Raw genomic sequence first — 21,023 nt, forward strand, 5'->3', positions numbered from 1 at the left:
TTTTTGCTGAAATCCTTTCTCTCTTGGCTTCTCAGTAAACCACACTCTCTCATTTACCCTCTATCTCTCCTTCACAGTCTCTGTATCAGCTTGTCATCTTCTCTCTCACCATTAAATGTAGGGTTTGTTTAGATTATGTCCTGGGATCATTTTATTTCTTCCTGGGTTATCTCACCTACTCTCATGACTTCAGTTACTATCTAAGAGCTGACTGCTTCTGAACTCCCCGCCTTGTGTCTCTGCCCGGATAGCTCAAACGCCCTCAAACTCAATTTGCCCGTTCCAGTTATCTTTTGCTGTGTGACAAACCACCCTAAAACATAGTATATTAAGCAACAGTCATTTCTTTTGCTCACAAATCTGCAGTTTGGGCAGGGTTTGGCAGGGATGGCTTCCCTGCTTGACTGGGCCAGGCAGTTCACTTTTAAGATGGTGTATGCCCATGGTGCCAAGTTGGTGCTGGATGTGGGCTGAGATCTCAGCTAGGGCTGTGGTCTGGGGGCCTCTCCATGTGGATCACTCTATTTACTGATTGGTTAGGCTTCCTCAAAGCATGGAGGCCTCACCAGTGGTGGACGACTTACAAGGGGGCTCAGGGCTCCAAGTCAGTGGCCTTTTATGATCTAGTCTTGGAAATCGTAGCATCGCTTCCTCCGTAATCACAAACCCACCCGGGTTCCAGAAAAGGGAACACATACCCTACTTCTCAGAGGGAGATTGTCAAAGTGACATTGTAAAAAGAGCATGTGAGATGCGAGATATTAGTATGGCCATCTTTGGCAAATATCATCCACCACATGGTCCAAAATTGAACTTGTGATCTTTCATTAACCTGCTTCTTCTCTAATGTTCCCTAATTTAGTAGTTGGCCCCACCATCTCGAGATTATGGCTGCTCATGGCAGAAACTTGGGCGCCATCTTGGATATCTCTTTTTTCTTTACATTCCTCAGCAACCTGTCCTCTACCCTGTCCAGTCAGTCACCAGGTCCTATTAGTTCTCTTTCTTAATCATCCTCAAATCCTTTCAGTCCTCTCTTCTGCCATTGCCATGACCCTATTTTAGGCCATCGTCTCCCTCCTCAGTTACTGCAGTGGTCCTCCACTTGCTTTCTCTACTTGCAGTCTTTCATCTTCCAATTATTTTTTATCCTGCTTCCTGTGTAATCTTTAAAATACAAGTCCATTTATGGCATACGCTTGCTTAAAACCCACTCAAAGCTTCTCGGTGCTCTTGAGCTCAAGACCAAAGTTCTTTCCATGAATTCAGAAGAGGCTTTGCAGCTTTTGGCTCCTGCCTACTTCAAATTCGTTCTGGATCCCTCTTCACTCCTTTTGTGTCTGCTGTACTGACTTTCTTTCACTTCCTCCAAAGCTCTGCTGTCTTTCCTGCTGCAGGGTTTTCGCTTTCACATTTGTTATTCTCTCCGTCTGCCACACTGCCCTCATTATTCATTTTATTTGAATGTAATTTCCTCCAGGAAACTTGCATTAGAATCGCTTGTTAAGCAGTTCAGTGGTACCTACGCTTTCTCTTTATAGCCCATCTTCCACTTGTAATTGCTCACACTACCTTTGGGTTTCTTCCTTGCTGGACTCGATTTGCATGAGATTAAACAATTGGTTTTGAATGCCAAATGCCTAGCCAGTGCCTGACACATAGTGAGCACTCACTCCATGCTTGTAAATGACTGTGCATACATACACATACATGTAGAGATAATAAAATATATATATATACACACGTGCACATCGATTTGTGAGTACGTACAGAGGAGTTATTTTTTTAGTGTTTTACATTTGAGTAAGATTTGTCAGTGGTATATTTAGAAATTATATTTAGAAATCAATGGTATTTCCATTTGAGAGCATGTATGTGTGTTTAGCATGAATTCTATTCTTTTATTTAGGACCCACTGTTCAGAATGTGCTACATCAAACACTAATGTGGTTCAGAATTATTGTGTTCCCTCTTTTGCACCTTGTCCTCTGACTGGCTACTGTCCATCCATCCCACTCAAGGTAAAGAAACCGCTGCAATGAAGGCTGATCTCCTGAGGGCCAGGAATATGAAAAGGTACATTAACCAACTGACTGTGGCAAAGAAGCAGTGTGAGAAGAGAATCAGAACCCTGGGAGGCCCTGCCTATGACCAGCAAGAGGATGGGGCTTTGGATGAGGGGGAAGGGCCTTCAAGCCAGAAGGTAGAACTTTGTAGTGTTTGACCATTTCGTGTCTGTTTTGAACACTGATGTAGTCACACATACAGTCTTGTAACTTTCTGATATTTAACTTAAGACATATGCTCCAGAATATAGACTCACGTGTTTGCTTTATGAGTCAAAGAGCTATATTACTTGGTGTCTTGACTTCTGTGACTGGTAATAGGTATATAGGTAGGCGTGGGGTGTCTGGACATGTGTGTGCACATGCCCGTGTGTATTTTCCCGTCCCTCTTTTGCTCTCCCACAATCCCAGAGGAGCGTATTTATATTTGCAAGGGCCCAATCCAGTTACCCATTACCAATTGGATAGAATAACCACCTATGAAGTAGAAGGTATCTTATAAGTTATTTTACTTAGCTCTCACCGTAATGCTATGAAATATGTTCTCAATATCCCCGTTTACAGGTGAAGAAACAGGATTGATTTAAGTAGATTACTGAAGGCCACATGGATAGGAAGAGGCAGAACTAGATAAACACCCAGATCTAGTTGATTCACAAATCTAAGTGCTTTCTCACCAAACCATAATATGTCAGTGACTGTTTTGGTATGACAAAACTTTATCTGAACAAAAAAGGACTATCTGATACTGAGTCTTTAAATCATGGAGCTTAGGAAAGTGTTCTAGCCCTTCCTCAGTACCTGTCCTGATTCTCAAGGACCAAGCTTGTCTTCCAGGACCTAGAGCATACTGGGATTGGAGGAAACAGCCACAGTACCCTCTGAGGAGCTTGGCTGTACCACTTGGGAACAGTACTTCAAGGCAAACTCCTCTTGTGCAAGGTGGCATTGGGCCACAAAGAAGCCAGCATCAGTATAGTTAAACTCTGGCTACAGCCTCTAACCTCGCCTATTCTCGTTTTTAAGTCTCTTGATCTTTTCCTGTTCAGCTCTTGGTTTGAGTTCAGATGCTTGTCTGTGACTTTCCCCTTCCCCTTCCTCCCTATTCCAGTGGTAGGCTCTTACCTTTTCACTTGTTCCTCGTCCAGTCTCCACTCGAACCTCTTCAGGAAAGTTTGTGCTCCGCCTTGGACCAACTGGAGCACGAGCCTGAGTTCTCCCACAGCGTCTTGCACAGGTGACACAGATGCAGCCCCGAGTAGCTCCTGTTCGATGGAGGAGCCCCCTAACTACTGGAGATCTGTTTATTTTGCTATTAGCAAATTTACCTGTCTGTGATTTTGGCTTTGTGGTCCACAGTGAAAACTTCACCTTTTGGTGAACACTGAAGAGAGAGTGGGTTTGGCTGGTTGAAGATCGTCCCTCTTCCTCCTTCTCCTCAGCCTCTGGTCCCTTAAATAAATTCCTAGCCACATTTCTCATAGATGAGGTCCTCTTCTTGTGTCCTATTCATTCATTCATTCAACAGACATTTATTGAGGGTCTACAGTCTCTCAGTTACAGTGCAAGATACTAGGATACAAAATGAATAAGATAGAGTCCCATATAATCATAAAATAAAAAGGTAAGTGATCCAATAGAGATGTGAGATATATACCTAGGAGAAGCACCTGATGGCTTGCCACCTAGTAAAAAGATGATGTGGTTTTAGATGTTATGGTAGAGGAAAACCTTGAGAAAGATAAAGGAAGCTCGTTTTAGGAGAATTGAATGTGATTTCAGCACAAGTTATCTGGCAGTATCTACTAGAAGTAGACTTAATCTAGTTCTAGTTCCATTTTGACTTGTTCCTCCAGATGTTTAGGAAAGGAGAAACCCCTTTTTGTTGCAACAGTTTATCCTCAGAGTAAAACCATTTCCTCTAGTCTTCAGACTGGAAGGCTCAGATAATATTACATTCCCATATTTATAAATGGGAATGTATAAATGATAAGTTCCCGTATTTATGGTGGTATGCTATTCTAAAGGTAAGACTTTGGTTAGTTTGGGGCCATTCTGATATCTTCATAAATGGGTAGAGCAGTTTTGCCATAACCTAATGATATTTGATCCAGAGGAATCACCACTAACTTGATTTCAGAACCTAGCCTTCAAAATTACATGAATCCTCTAATTTAAGAGATTGAGTGAATAAATAAAAGCACGGACAAGTTGAAAGTAAAAGGAGGGAAAAAGGCCGGGTAAACACTAAGCATAAGACATCTAAACTCACTGATATTAACATCAGACAGCATAGACTCCAGAACAAGGAATATGACCGGGGATGAAGAATGTTTCGTTATGATAAAGGGGTCAGTTCATCAAGAGGGTGTAAATATGCATATAATCAATCAATGAGACCTTTAAAATACATGAAGCAAAAACTGACACAACTAAAAGGAAAAAATCCGCAATTTTAAAGGGAGATGTTAACACCTCTCTCTCAGTAACTGATAGAGGTATACAAAGAATCAATAAGGATCTAGAGGACTTGAACACTAACAACCAACTGGAGCTAACGGACGTTTATAGAATATTCCATTAATATCAGCACAACACGTATTCTTCTCAACTATACATTGACCATTCGTCAAGAAAGTCTGTATTGCTGGGCAATAAAACAAATCCCAACACATTTAAAAGGTCTCTGACCACAATGGAATTAAATTGGAAATCAATAATAGAGATCTGGAAAATTCTCAAATATTTGGAAATTAAACCACATATCTAAATAAGGCTTGTCAAAGAAGAAACCATAAGGGAAATTAGGAACTATTCTGAATGAAATGAAAATACAACATCTTTATATTTGCAGGATGCAGTTAAAGCAGTACTTAGGGGGAAATATATAGTTTCTAATGCTTTGATTAGAAAAGAGGAAAGGTCTAAAATCGGTGATCTTCCACTTTAAGCTACAAATTAAAACTAAAATAACTAGAAGGAGGAAATAATATAACAGAAATCAATGAAATAGAGAATAGAAAAACAGTAGAAAAACATCAATGAAACCAAGAGGTAGTTCTTTGAAAAGATCAATAGTTAGTTAGACTCTAATTAGACTGAGTGAGAAAAGGAGAAGACACAAATTACGAGTCTTAGGAATGAGCAAGGGGATGTTACCAGGAAGAAAACTGCAGGCTCAGATCATTTCACTGGTGAATTCTATTAAACATTTAAGGCAGAGATAATATCAATCTTAACCACATTCTTTCAAAGAATGGAGCAGAAGGAAACTCTTCAAGTCATCATGGGAAGCTAGGATAACTCTGATAACAAACCAGAGAAAAACATTACAAGAGAAGAAAGCTACTGACAAATATCTGTTATGACCCTAAACAGAAAATTCCTTGACAAAATATTAGCAAATCAAATCCAGCAATCTATAAATAGAAAAATAACTCCAATATATGTTCTCCTGGCAGTGGGTCCTTAGTATAAACATTATGTACATCATTTATCTGCAATGCTGTTGTCAAGACTTGATGGAATAGTTATTTTTTAAACAACTTTATTACTGTATAATAACATACAATACACTGCACATATTTAAAGTGTGCAATTTGATAAGTTTTGTCATGTTTTTATACTCATGAAACCATCACTACAGTCAAGATGTGAAACATATATATCACTCACAGAAGTTTACTCATGCCCCTTTGTAATCTCTCCACGCTGGTTGAGACTTGCTGATCTAATCCTTTCATTCGTGTTTACTCATCTAGAAAGCAACCTCCTTTTCTTTTTTTATTTTGGTGAGGAAAATTGGCCCTGAGCTAACATCTGTTGCCAATCTTCCTCTCTTTGCTGAGGAAGACTGCCTCTGAGCTAACATCTGTGCCCACCTTATTCTATTGTTTGTATGTGGGATCCCACCACAGCGTGGCTTGATGAGTGGTGCATTGGTCCACGCCCGGGATTTGAACCTGCGAACCCCAGGCCACCAAAGCAGAGCACGCGAACTTGACCACTATGCCACTGGGCCGATCCCCAAAAGCAACCTCTTAATTGCCCTGATTTTTGGCACTTGTCATTGTCTTTTCTTTTTTAGCCAAAATCCTGGTTCAGGCTCTTCCTGATTAGGTTTTGTTGTGGTCTGTTGTGATTCACAACTGCTGTTATAAGTCTCACAACAACCTGTATAGTAGGTGGTACTATCCCCATTCTACAGATGAAAAGACTAAGGCTCAGAGTGATGGAGTAACACAGAGCTCACAGGACTGGAAAGTAGCAGAGCCAGGATTCAAACTCACAGGTGTGTCCGTCTCCAAAACCTGAACAATTGTAATTGCTTGGTGTTACCTTCCAAAATTCTGCTTTGTTTTCATCCCAATGTGAAGAAAAAAAATCTGTATTGTGTTATTTTTCGCAAGGTAGCACCCCGCTCCTCCCAAATGGCCCCAAAATGGAAAGATGGAAGGAAGAGTTTAAGAAAAAAATAAAGGGAGAAGAGGAAATGAAAATATATGGGGTTTGGAAATCAGTGGCAGCAAATGTCTGACCTCTAAGATCAATTTTAATATCAATTTATATTTGATCCAAGGCCAATCCAAAATGAACACTATCGAGTGTAGCCCAGAAATCTGAACTTGAATGTGAAAAAGTCCTGACTCTCTGCTTCTTTAGGAGTTCTTATAGAGCTTCTCTACTTTTTTTGTGGTGTAGGGATAATTGGACATACCCCATAGGGTATGATAACCATTAAATTAAATAATGCACATAAAAGGATAAGTACAGCACTTGGCATTAATTATAAAGGAGCATGTTAGTGATGATATAGACGTAAGAGAAATCCAATTGTGATCTCTCGGTTGAGGATAAAACGTCGTCCCCAAGATCCGAGTTCTGCGTATCCTCATTAGTATGCTGTAGACGTTCTCGTCAGTATAGTGTGGCTATCTTGCAACTAGAGAATCCTGGCCTTGCTCACTCTTGGTAGTGTGTTGGGTGCTTTAAGAGGAGCACATTTTCTCTTCTAGGCTGTGGTGCTTTTGAGTGCTTAGTGGATATATGTTCTGGAGGAAAATTAACCAGCTGGTTAATAGAGAATCCACACAAAACTAAGTTTATAAAATACACATTATGAAACTAGATCCAGTGGGATTGGGAGTTAGTGCAAAAGGACTAAATAAAAATCCCTGAAGGGGAATAAAGAATGATCTGTCTTTGTAGGCTGCCCTCCAGCCTGAAATACTCCTAGGCCTTTAGCACACATAGCATCTACCAGGACAAATTTTGTCTCCTGCCTAGAGACCATTGATTTTGGTAGCACCCTTCCCGGAATTACCAGAGGTCTCAGGACAGAAGGAAAAGGGCTGGCTCAACAGAAATAAATTAAAACAAGAGTTCAGTGTTTGCTATATGGAAACCTTTAGTAAATGTTAATTGTTATCATATTGTCTGTATATATATATTTTAAAAATCATTATTTTAGCTGTGGTGTCAACTTGGACCTACTTAGCCTTCTCTTTATAATTCCACACAATAATCTCAGAATTACTGAGATTAGTTAATCTCAAATTAATTAATTGAGGTTGAGTTCATCTCAAATTAACATATTTGACTCAGAAATGTGCTATCTACTCATCCTGTCCACCCAGAGCCACACCATTAGTGTAGCTGTTACGCAGTGACATGCTCATGTGGGCTTCAAGAGAAAAAAAAAGAGTAGAGAACTTGGTTAACTCACCAGCCAAGATGTGAGATATATCAGATGCTTAATAAGACTTGAGATGTATTTACTGTCATTTATTTGTATATATTTGCACTTTTGGAACTGAACACAGAGTGTTCATAAGACACAATAAAAGAATCTAAAAATGGTTAGTATTTTAGAAGATGTTTTGGGCTTGGTTTTGTAAACACATGAATTTGTATCTAACTTGGAATTCATTCCAGTCTGTGAAATTATACTGGGAAGACTTCCATAGAATTTGTTGAATGTCCTTCCTGCTCAACTCCTCCCTATGTTGAAAATTGGTAGCTCTCTGGGTGATCTGTCATCTCTGGTCAAAGTTGATATGGGTCCCTTCAAACCTCTTTGGAGCTTGTACAGTTAGGATTTGTACTTCTGCCTCACTGGGAGGATTTACATAAAATAAATATACAAGCTGTGATCCCCCAAGGTTAGTAAACTTAACTAAATACTAATGGTCTGAAATATTTATGGAAACTAATTATTAATGGTCTGTAGCGAGGGATGGCCATCCCCTTTAATTAGTCGCCAGAAATTGTTAGAAAAATGCCTGCCCCTTTCTGCCCACAAAACAGATTGAGGGCTTTACTGTCGGTGACGGAAGAGTTGAATGTGCGTTGATCATACGCACTTGATTTTAGAAAGATCTTACTGGTAACATTTCTGAGAATTTTCTAACTGCCACAATATTAAGAATCTTAAAATATAAGTTTTCTTTTAATTCCATTTGAGTTATACTCAGATGTCATTTTTCACTAATTAAGAATTAAGGATATGAGACTTAAATTCCTTCTAAATTAATTTGAGGCATTTCTCCTAATTAATTGAGTTATGAATTGTGAAGGTCATCTGCTTTCTCATATTATGGCAGTCTGTGCTCAAGATTTTTCCCACTGTGTCTTTAGATAATGGTTTTTCTTTTCCTGTAAAAATACAAAATAGTAAACAAAGGAGTAATTATGGTGCATCCATACAATGGAATATTATGGACCAATTAAAATCATGCTTACGAAAGATTTTCTTAATGAACGTGATATTGTAAACAAAAGGCCAAGATAGAAAATCATTTGTAGGTTTCCTCGGCTTTATAAAAATAGGATGGAGAGCAAAAATGCCAAATTACTAGACTTCAGCTTTGTAGTCCTCTGCACATTTCTCTTCAGTTTTTCTGTTGTTGGCACCTATTGCTTTTAGCAATACATCCCATAAGGCAGGGATTTTTGTCTGTGCAATTTCCTAGAAATAAGTGCTTGATACAGAGTAGATGCCAAATAGATCTTTTGCTGAATGAGTGAATGATTAATAGAAAATTGGTATTTATTGAATATGTGCATGTTGAGTGTTCAATAAACTGTATCGGGTTTAAAATTTAGGGAGGCGGGAGAAGTGCTGTATTACGTTGAATATGACCTTAAAAAATGAAGCATTTTTTCGTGGATGTAGAAATCAATACAGTGGAATTTAAAGCAAACTGATTTTTAAAATTTGATTTTTAAAACCTTTTTCTTAAATTCCCTTACTAGATTCTTCAATTTGAAGATATCTTGGCCAATACTTTCTACCGAGAACACTTTCGAATGTACATGGAAAGGATGGACAAGAGAGCTCTGATTGGTTTTTGGGAGTCTGTGGAATATTTAAAGAATGCTAACAAGGTAGTATATATTGGCTCAAAGGTCTCGTAGTCACTAGCTGATGAAAACTTGCATGTTAGGCAGTGTATCTGTGTTTCTCAATGAAGCTGTAAGATAAGTATACATTAAAAGAATATTTTAAACCAAATATAACATTGGCATTATGTTCTAGCCCATAAGGGTAAATAAAATTAGATTTTTTTGTAAAAGATGGCTTTTGAATGTATAGTCAAGGGAAAAATGATTGATAAATGTCCCAAAAGATTGAATTTAGTTTCAGGTAGTTATGTTTTAATGCATTATCAAAAGGCATATACATCTCCACATTGCTATTATGATAAATTTGGTCTTGTCACCTACTCCTTAATCTCATAACCTTGTTTTTAATTCATAATGTGCATATTTTGCGCTACTGTTCTCCTTTTATTTCATTAAACTTGGTTAAGGAATACAAAAAATGGTTTTGGTTACAGCCTTTTACAATGAAAAGCCCGACTAAATAAGCATTGTGTTTTACACTTGGCAAGTTTTCAATATATATTTAAGAATTAAAGAATGTGAAATATAAAACAATACTTACATATAATACATATATTTTGAGAAGCTTATTAAAATAGGCACAAAGAGCACTGCGTACATTGAATTACTCACTTGCACTTCATGTGAGTGAAGCTAGAACTGAATACCAATTTAAAATACGTCATAAATCACAGACTACTTGGTTAAGGCAAGTCTTGGTTAAATCCAGTCTCGTAGTGGTTTTTTTTTTTTTTTTTGTGAGGAGGACCAGCCCTGAGCTAACATCCGATGCCAATCCTCCTCTTTTTGCTGAGGAAGACTGGCCCTGAGCTAATATCTGTGCCCATCTTCCTCCACTTTATATGGGACGCCGCCACAGCATGGCTCAACAAGCGGTGCGTCGGTGCGCGCCCGGGATCCGAACCGGCGAACCGCGGGCCGCCGCAGCGGAGCACGTGCACTTAACCGCTTGCGCCACCGGGCCGGCCCCAGTCTCATAGTATTTTTAAATCTTCTTAGGAATGCCTTTCTTTGTTAATTTATAAGCCAATTTTACTCAATATTGTATTTGCCAACTTTATTACACATTTTGTTTACCAGCCTTGATTCCAAACTTGACTTTGGGCTGCTCTCAAAGGAATATTGTAAAGAGCAGTCTAAAGAATTTTCCTAAACTGCTGAACAATTTGAAAAATTTCAATGGAGTAAGAGCATACAGCTTCCTCAAATAGCTGTATTTTGACCTAGCAACACTGATGTGGATGTAAAAGTTCTGAAATGTGTGTTAAATGCATATTTAGTAAGTTGTTTGACTTCATTTTTTACTACTGTTGAAGACTTTCCATAGCATTCCTAGAGTTAATGAGGTGTCTTCAGAGGAAATATAAAGACTGTGTTAATCAGAAGAGACGCTTGCATTTCTAAAGCAGGCTGGCGATGACCTCAGTGTGATGTTTAAGACTCAGCTGTCTAAGATAAGCTTGATTACAATGTAATAAGTCATCATTCTGAAGAATATTTTTCTTGTGTTCTTAAATTACACAATTATTATTTTGACTTTTTTCTGGAGTGAGAAATGGTACTTCCAATTATTTATATTAGAATAAAAAAGTCAAATTGAATTTAGCTGATAAATTATATCCCTGTGGAATTGAGATCTGTGAGAAGGAATCCACTGTAGGAAGAAAACTGTTCTCATTCTTATTTTTTTCCCTCCACCGTTTAAAAGAAATTACATTTGTTAACTGTTCAACATGAAGTGTTCATTTTAAGGAACTAGTTGTTTTTTTAGGGTCTGATGCTTGCCCCTTGGCCCTGAATATGCACATAAACCAAAGCTCCACATTCTAAATGTCTTCCTTCCAGCTGGAACATGCAGAGAATTCAGAAGAAAATAATTTTTCTCGGAGATGATATTTCTTACTTTCTCTTTCTTCATCTTCCTGTCTTTTCAGAATGAAATCCCACAATTAGTTGGTGAGATTTACCAGAATTTCTTTGTGGAGAGCAAAGAAATATCGGTGGAAAAATCACTTTACAAAGAAATCCAGCAGTGTCTTGTGGGAAATAAAGGTATTGAGGTGTTCTGCAAAATCCAGGGAGATGTTTATGAGACCCTAAAGGATAGGTATTACCCTTCATTTATTGTCAGTGACCTGTATGAGAAATTGATGATAAAAGAGGAAGAGAAACATGTCCCCCAGTTGATTTCCAACAAGGATGAAATGGTGAGTCACGTTTCATTTCTCCTCTCTTTTGGGTGGATAAGCTTTGAATACAGTTATGTGGGCGCATATCATGTAAGCCAAATTTGGTGTACACCATCGTCTTTAAGTATACAGGACTTTAAGTAGAACTTGTCAAGTTGAATTACCTTGTTGCTTCTTGTCTTACACACTTCTTCCTTTGTCCTTCTGACTACCGGGCTGACACTTCTCAGCGTTGAGTCTGAGCCCTCCCTGTGCTCTGACTGCCCGAGACACACCCCGAGGTTGACTCCTGAAAAGTGAGGGCAGAAAAATCTGGGGGGTGGGTCGTTTGTGGCTTAGGCCAGGTAAAGAGAATCAGTAGAACTATAGTCCAACCTAAGAATAGACAAAGGATGGGGAAAAAATGAGGAGAGGAAGAGAATATGGGAGGAGTTACAGGAAGTATTTGGGGATTTAAAAAAATCAGATGAAATTAGGATGTTTCAAAAGAAACCTGGCTCAGCCATGCCTTAAGTCTAATTTTCTTTTCGTGTACTAGATTACTTTGGATAGTCCCAGGTGCCATCTCTCATTTACTATTAATGATTCATGTGAGTTTTAAGATTTGTGAAGGTACAAAGAAAAGCTAAGTGTTTTATAGTCACCTTATATGGAGAGATTATAATTTATCTTGGATTCTTTCTTTCTGCCCAGTTCACTGTATCTCAAGCCCTGAGGAATCAGGTGCTTGCTCTCGATGGTATTAGAAGCCGGCGTCTCTGAACTGTTGTTAAATTCATTCATGCAGACTTTTTTCCTTTCAGTTTGTTACTTGGTTCATTACATTTTCAGTGTATAAAACCACTAAACTGATTGGTCCAAAACTCATTGCATTTTATTTTTAAGATAGGTCAGTTTGTTTTAACTGTTATTTCTCTACCTCAAAAATTAAAATGGCTAATATGCAAATACTGCAAAAGAGGTTATCCAAACTAATAAAAAACATCAATACCCAACAGATAAATTGAACAAGGACTTGACCTGGCAGTTCATATGAAAGGTAATAATAAACAAACATGAAAAAATGTCCCACCTCACCGAGGAGTCAAGGAGGGTAATATGCATTACTGACCATTTGAGAGCTCCTACTCTTTGTTTCAATAATCCCAACTTTTAGAAATTTATCCTAAGAAAATAACTAAAATGTAGAAAAAATTTTATGCACAGTGGAGTGCGTTTTAGTACATCTGGGGTTGGAAAAAAGCAGAGTCAGCTCATAGCAGGAGCAGCAGCGGGAAATGTGCCTCAGTATATTACAATTCATAGAATACTATGCAGCCATGAAAATTAAAATTTTGAAGACTACACTACCCTCAAAATACATAGCATTGTATATTATATGAAAAAGGCAGAAAACCCACTTGAATGTACACAGGTATAAAATTATGTTATATATACTCATGGACAAGGATTAGAACATAAAAAAAGGAAAACGGGCCAGCCCAGTAGCGTAGTGGTTAAGTTAGTGTGCTCGGCTTCAGTGGCTTGGGGTTCGCAACCCTGGGCACGGACCTGCACACTGCTCATCGAGCCATGCTGTGGCAGGCATCCCATAAAAAGTAGAGGAACATGGGCATGGATGTTAGCCCAGGGCCAATCTTCCTTAGCAAAAAGACGAGGATTGATGACAGATGTTAGCTCAGGGCTAATCTTCCTCACCAAAAAAAAAAAAAAGAAGGAAAACAGATTGGTTTTCTCCAATGATTATTACTACTTTATTTTCTTTGAAAAAACTATTTTGTTGTTTATTACAATTAATAAAAATTAGAAGAAAAAAATCTGGAAGAAAGTTAAGTAGTAACAAAGCAGAGGCCAGTTGTCAGCAGTTCTTTTCAGTGCCCCGAGCACTGGGGCTGCTCAGGAATCTAATTCATAGCTGGTTGTTGGTAACCTATTCAGATTTTTCCCAGCTAGGTAGTTCTTTATGAGTCTTGAGTCACTTTCAAATGCTAACCATTTTACTTGTAAAGTAATCTACCTACTGATTTGTAAAAAACATCTTTAAGAGAAGGACTGAACAAAATATATACTGAAAATACTTTTACTAGTGGGAATTTGGCACTTTTATTTTAAAGGGACTTGCATGAGTTTTTATAATATTCTTAGGAGACCAGAAGGAAGCGAGGTCTCAGTGTCTTTGTCATGGATTAGGCACAGAACATTTGGGTTGAGCTGGGAAAATAGCTCAGTTGCCGTCACTTGTTCCGTGTAGATCCCCTTGGGTGTTCCATTTGAGAAACAGTGGTATGGAATGTTTTCCCCTTTCTTTAGGCTATTAAATGTTTCTTTTTTCACTGCAGTTCTGAATACCAGTGTCTTTGGTTCCAAATACTTTGATTTTTCGCTTTGCTGAGAAAAAGCGGTCTACTTCTAGGCTTGCTACTATGGAGTCTTTCCCCAGTGGAATCTGGTACTTTGGAACAGTGTATTGTGATGATTTAGAACCTCTCTACGGGCCGGCCCCGTGGCTCAGCAGTGAAGTGCGCGCGCTCCGCTGCTGGCGGCCCGGGTTCGATCCCGGGTGCGCACCGACGCACCGCTTCCCCGGCCATGCTGAGGCCGCGTCCCACATACAGCAACTGGAAGGATGTGCAGCTATGACATACAACTATCTACTGGGGCTTTGGGGGAAAAAAAATAAATAAAATTAAAAAAAAAAAAGAACCTCTTTAATAGATAATAGTTAATAGTACATCATTATAAGATATGGTGGTTCATGTGACTTTTTCCCCCAGGGCCCAGGAGGTGAGGCTGGTGAGGAAGAAGGCACCAGTCAGATTAATGAACAAGCCAGTTTTGCTGTAAACAAACTACGAGAACTAAATGAGAAACTTGAATATAAAAGGCAAGCTCTAAATTCTCTTCAAAATGCACCAAAACCTGACAAGAAGGTAACTCTTTCAAGGTCGTCTTTAAAAGTTTCCATTTTTTTAAATTTGATAAATAGTAGTTTTCAGTTTCTGTTGAGAAGTGTGACCATTTCTTTAAAAAGAATTTTAACTGGGAGTAAGTTCTGTGGTTTTGTTTTTGCTTCTAATATAGAATTACAAAAGCACTTGTTTTTAACCTTTTATGGTTGGCGGTTCTTTCTGATCATCAGCTGTTAGAGTAACCCTGGGTTCTTTTCTTTGGTTTGCCTACTGTACCTTTGGGGAGGGGAGCAAAGCTTTCCCTTGTACCAAAGTCATTTCTGGAAGTGAGTTAACTACTCAAGAGTTAACAATTTTTAAAGACAATCTTTAAAAATTTTGTTTTATTTCAAATGTTGCGAGTGCAATTTAGAGAAGCTCACAGAGTCATGCAAGCAATAAATGTTCTGCTAAAAGCCAACAGAATTTAAAAGTTTAGCATCTCACTAATTGGCATTTCTCAAACCCAGGAGGCTGTGTGCTTTGTGTTTATGCTTCTGTGCGGTCCAACAAGGAGGCTTCCCTAATGTAGGTGTGGCTGGCGCTCATTGATCTCCCCTGGCCCTTTCTGAGTGTGTGTTCAGAAACATAGTGATGAATATGCACAATGCTGTGCTGGTCTGTGGAGAGTCAGTGAAGTAGAGAGTCTGACACCTGCCCTTCGGGAGCAGATGTGCTGCTTGTGGAACCAAAACATACATGAAAATGAAGCAGATCGTCATAGCCCTTCCTGATGATAAAGGCAGGACGATGGCTCAGCAGGGAGTGCTTCCTGCAGGCTTTCTGAGGAAGGAAGGGGTCCTTGTAGACTCTGCTCAGGAGAGTTTGGGGGCAAAGCTGCTGTCTCAAACTACAGAGTTACATAACTCTATAGGTTTTCTCATAAAGGAGATCCAAGGAGATGGTAAGCATAGCATTTTTTAAAAAAGATTATTTATTTTTAAAAATTGTAGTAAAGGGACCTGCCCGGTGGTGCAAGCGGTTAAGCGCGTGCGCTCCACTACAGCGGCCCGGGGTTCACCGATTCAGATCCCAGGCGCGCACCCATGCACCGCTTGTCAAGCCATGCTGTGGCGGCGTCCCATATAAAGTAGAGGAAGGTGGGCGTGGATGTTAGCCCAGGGCCAGGCTTCATCAGCAAAAAAAAAGAGGAGGATTGGCATATGTTAGCTCAGGGCCGATCTTCCTTGCAAAAAAAAAAAATTGTAGTAAAATATACATGACATAAAATTTACCGTCTTAACCATTTTTAAGTGTACAGTTCACTGGCGTTAAGTACATTCACATTGTTAATGTAGCCATCACCACCATCCACCTCCAGAAGGCATTTCGTCTTGTAAAACTGAAACTCATACCCATTAAACAATAACTCCTCATTCTCCTCTCCCGCCAGCCCCTGGCAGCCAGCATTCTACTTTGTCTCTATGAATTTAGCTACTCTAAGCACCTTGTGTGGATAGAATCATACAGTATTCATCCTGTGACTGGCTTATTTCATTTAGCATAATGTCTTGAAGGTTCATCTATATGGTAGCATGTGTCAGAATTTCATTGCTTTTTAAGGCTGACTAGTATTCTATTGCATGTATACAGATATAACATTTTGTTTATCCATTCAACGATCGATGAACGCTTGGTTTGCCTCCACATTTTGGCTGTTGTGAATAATGCCACTGTGAACACGGGTGTACAAATATCTCTTGAAGACCCTGCTTTCAATTCTTTGGAGTATATATATATATTTATATATATACCCAGAGGTGGAATTGCTGGTCATGTGATAATTCTGTTTTTAATTTTTTGAGGAATCTCCATATTATTTTCCACGGTGGCTGCACCATTTTACCTCCTCACCAACAGTGCATAAGGGTTCCAATTTCTCTGTATCCTCACCAGCATTTGTTAATTTCTGTTTTTTGATAGTAGTCATCCTAGTGGGTGTAAAGTGGTATCTCATTGTGGTTTTGATTTGCATTTCCCTAGTGATTAGTGGTGTTGAACATCTTTTCATGTGCCTTTTGGCCATTGATATATCTCTTTGGAGAAATATCTATTCAAGTCCTTTGCCCATTTTTGAATTGGGTTGTTTGGTTTTTTTGTTGTTGAGTTTTAGGGGTTCTCTATCTATTCTGGATATTAATCTCCTGTCGGATATGTGATTTACAAATATTTTCTCCTATTCTGTGGGGTGCCTTTTTGCTGTGTTGATAGTGTTCTTTGTGCAATAGTTTTTAATTTTTATGAAGTCCAATTTGCCTGTATTTTCTTTTGTTGCCTGTGTCTTTGGTGTCATAGCCAAGAAATTATTGCCAGTCCCATGTCCTGAAGCTTCCCCTCATATTTTCTTCAAAGAATTTTGTAGTTTTAGCTCTTACATTTAGGTCTTTGATCCATTTTGAGTTAATTCTTGTATATGGTATTAGGTAAGGGTCCAACTTCATTGTTTTGCATGTGGATATCCAGTTTTCTCAGCACCATTTGTGGAAAAGACTGTCCTTTTCCAAACATCGATGGTTTTGGCACCCTTGTCAAAAATCATTTGACCATATATGTAAGAGTTTATTTCTTGTCTCTCCCTTCTATTCCATTGGTCTCTGTCTGTCTGTATGCCAGTAGCATACTGTTTTGATTAGTGTAGCTTTGCAGTAAGTTTTGAAATCAGGAAGTGTGAGTCCTCCAAATTTTTTCTTCTTTTTCAAAATTGTTTTGGCTGTTCACTTACCCTTGAGATTCCATATGAATTTTAGGATGGATTTTTCTATTTATGAAAAAACATCATTGGGATTTTGACAGGGATTGCATTGAATCTATAGATCGCTTTGAGTAGTATTAATATCTTAGCAATATTTAGTCTTCCAATCCATGAACATGGAATGTCTTTCCATTTATGTCCTCTTTAATTTCTTTCTTCAGTGTTTTGTAGTTTTCATCGTAGAAATCTTTCACCTCCTTGCTTAAGTTAATTCCTAAGTATTTTTTATGCTATTATAAACGGAATTCTTTTCTTAATTTCCCTTTTGGATTGTCCATTGTTAATGTATAGAAACACAGCTGGTTTTTGTGTGTTAATTTTGTTTCCTGCTACTTGGCTGCATTGCGTAGCATTTTAAATGATTTAGTAACTCCCAGGATGTTTTCCTCGAGGTAGATTGTTTCCAAGTTGAAGGAGGAAATAATTCTAATAGAGAAAGAACGCACAGACCTTCAGCTGCACATGGCAAGAACAGACTGGTGGTGTGAGAACCTTGGCATGTGGAAAGCCTCCATCACTAGTGGAGAGGTAGGTTTGACTGCTTTTCTTCCCAATTTATTTTAACTGTTTGACTTTATAAGGCAAGATTTTGTCCTGGAGAATTAAGGTCAAGGATAGAAAACTTATATTTGTTTTTTTAGACTGCATGTGTCCTACCTTTGTCCCCCATATTTTCACTCTGGTTCACCCGTGACTGGAAGCTGTACTAGGTTTCCTGGTATAGAGCTGATCTCACTCCCTTTCAGACAGAAAGTTGTCCTTGTTCACTGGAATTGTAAGCAACTTTCAATAGGAACAATTAATGTCCTTGAATTACCAATTTATTTTTCTGTCAAGGGTTGAAATAAGATAGAAAGCACTACTTGAAGTTTGGAGATGAAAAATTAAAAATTTAAGTGGTGTATCTGATTGTTCCATATTGCTAACTTCAATTGCTCAAGTGTCAATAGCTCTAAGATCTTTAATAATGAATATTTTTGCCTTTGAATTAGAAAATATTTTGCTCTTCTCCAAGGAGTGTGGAATAATAGTGTTCAGAATATTCTGTATTGTTTTTCTTTTGTCTATAAAAATAATTTCATTTAAGGGAAGGATGCTTATAGGCATTTACGTTGTTGGCAACTCCTTCCTTCTCACCTGCCCTGCTCTCAATTATGTGGAAACCTGGAGATGAAAGTCAGGTCCACCATATGGTACACTAATAACAAGATCCTGAGTGAGACAGTGTTAACGTTTTGCCCCATCATTGTTTCAGATGGCTTGTCAGATACTCCTTAGATTTGCAAGGGCCTATCTGCCCAGCTTGTCTTTGTTCATCCCTGCCTTTCCCATCAACCCAGTGGCTTGACTTACTAGGGGGAGGGCTTAAAATTCACGATTGAAATTCGCCTATAGTTAGATAGCAAACCAGAGCACGTTCTGCAAGAGCTACCCGGAAAGCACACACATCACGTGAAAGCTGAACCAGGTGCCCTAGCGTGTCTTTGGCACTTGTTGGCACTCCCATTAAGGTAAGCTGCAGGGCACTATGCCTACTCTGAGGGCAGGCAGAGGGCCAGGGATCAGGGAGGGTGCACTCAACCTTGGCGTACCACAGAGAAACCCTTGATAATTGCAGATGCAGTTATCTTTGGGGTGTAAGTCTAGGAAGGGGGTAGGCTCAGGAGTATGTAATGTGGAAAGGTAGTAGAGGAGGGAAAGAACACACATTCTGTCACCTCCTCGGTGTTGCCTAGAGCTGCTCTGACATTTCGGTTTATTAAAATCATCTTCCAAAGGCAAACACTGAGGGAGAGAAGGAGGAAAAACCCTCACAAGGCACTTTGCCGTGATGATCAGTTGTTACTCAGAGCTTGCTGTGGCGCCTTGGTCACTGAAAAGGTAATGGAAATGGACACAGAGGAGACCCCACTTGACAGAGGGGAATGTGTGGAAGGTATGTTTGCATCACGCCAGACCCTTCTGAGTTCTGATACTGGCTGATCCGCTTACTAGGTATGTGAGCCTAGGACAGTCCAGTGACAGTGTCTGGGCCTCCACTTCCCCCATCCTTACAGATGGATAATAGTCCTACCACACGGGGCTCAGTGTGGGCTCAGTAAGTCTTGCCTCTCTTTCCTTTGCCTTTCTTATTGACTCTTGCTCTCTAATTGGATTTATGATTCTAATTCAAGTTTCAATTCACTGTATTTTCTTTTTGTTTCTTCTCTTATGTATTTATGTTAAGAGTAATAGTGGCCTATTCTGAATTATGATGGTGTGTTTGTGTGTATGTATGTATGTGTGTTTATGAATTATCTCAGTTGGGAAGTGGAGGAAATTATGTCTCCCAATGTAAAATTTCATGAAAATAGAAATCATGGTTTGTTGAATCCTGAAATTAAACTGGGAAAGCCCTCCTCCTTCTCTGAGAGAGGTTTTGATGTATCTCACACCAGTTTACTTGCTGTTAATTTGTTTGTTTGAGGAAACACAGCTAGGATGTTAAGTCTGCTATATTAAGTCTGTTTTTTGGGTTTTTTTTGCTGTATAACAAATTACCACAAATTTCTTGGCTTCAAACAATACCCATTTATTAGCTCACAATTCTGTAGGTCAGAAGTCCAGCATGGTATGACTGCGTTCTCTGTTCATTGTGTCACAAGGCTGAAATCAAGATGTTGACCAGACTGAGTTCTTGTCTAGAGACTCTGGGGAAAAATCCACTCCCAAGTTCATTCAAGCTGTTGGCAGAATTCAAGACCTTTTTGTTGTGGAACTGGAGTCTCTGTTCTCTTGCTGTCAGCTGGGGGTTGTTCATTGTTCTTAGAAGTACTCCCAGATCCTTTCCACATGTCTCTCTCCATCTCGAAGCTACCATGACACATCAAATCCTCCTTGTGTTCCAGTCTTTCTGACTTCCTCTTCTACTACTAACCAGAGAAATCTCTCTGCTTTAAAGGGCTCGTACCATGAAGTTAGGCCTACCCAGATAATCTCCCTATTTTAAGGTCAACTGTGCCATGTAATAGAACCTAATTGTCGGAAGAGAGTCCATCATATTCACAGTCCCGGGGATTATGCAGGGCATAGACGCCAGGGAGAGGGAAATCTTGGGGGACATTAAAAATCTTGCCTACCACATCTGCTCACCATGCTTGTTGTTGTTGTGTTTGTGTTTTTTTCCAAGGTTACAGAAGAGAATGGTGAGCAAATGCCTTGTTACTTTGTCATGGTAAGCTTACAAGAAGTTGGAGGAGTTGAAACCAAGAACTGGACAGTCCCCAGAAGGCTCAGTGAGTTTCAGAATTTACACCGGAAACTTAGTGAGGTATGAACACTCGTGAGCACAAGAATTTAGACTTAACTGAGCAAGAAGAGATGTAAGAGCTCATTTCAATTTTTACGCATAAGGAAACTGATTCATCTTTCTCCTTTGCTGTTGATACTGGCAAGTGGCATTTTCAGCCTGACATTTAGAAATTTACTCATAGATCAAATCATCTAGTCTAGTCTAAATCCTCGGGACAGATAATACTCTGATCTCCTTAGTGAATTGCCACAGAACCCCAGAGCCAAAGGAGAGTTAGGGATCCTCTAGGGCCAGTGGTTTCAAAGCTGCCAGTTGTGACCCGTTAGTGGGTAGTGAAATCAATTATAGGTTGCAGTAGTAGAAAGAGAATAG

At 39.2% G+C, this 21,023-nt stretch overlaps 1 protein-coding gene across 3 annotated transcripts in view; it reads left to right on the forward strand.

The window, feature by feature from the left end:
• The window catches only part of SNX25 (sorting nexin 25), a 129,000-nt gene that overhangs the window by 89,898 nt on the left and 18,079 nt on the right, over nt 1–21,023 (forward strand). For all 3 annotated transcript variants that reach the window (XM_058524988.1, XM_058524989.1, XM_058524990.1), the window contains exons 7-12: nt 2,022–2,203; nt 9,321–9,452; nt 11,405–11,677; nt 14,434–14,589; nt 17,756–17,887; nt 20,529–20,669. In XM_058524988.1, coding sequence (XP_058380971.1) covers nt 2,022–2,203; nt 9,321–9,452; nt 11,405–11,677; nt 14,434–14,589; nt 17,756–17,887; nt 20,529–20,669 — 1,016 coding nt within the window. The remainder of the gene's footprint in view (nt 1–2,021; nt 2,204–9,320; nt 9,453–11,404; nt 11,678–14,433; nt 14,590–17,755; nt 17,888–20,528; nt 20,670–21,023) is intronic.

This window comes from Diceros bicornis, chromosome 29, assembly GCF_020826845.1.
Source record: "Diceros bicornis minor isolate mBicDic1 chromosome 29, mDicBic1.mat.cur, whole genome shotgun sequence".
NCBI lineage: Eukaryota > Metazoa > Chordata > Mammalia > Perissodactyla > Rhinocerotidae > Diceros > Diceros bicornis.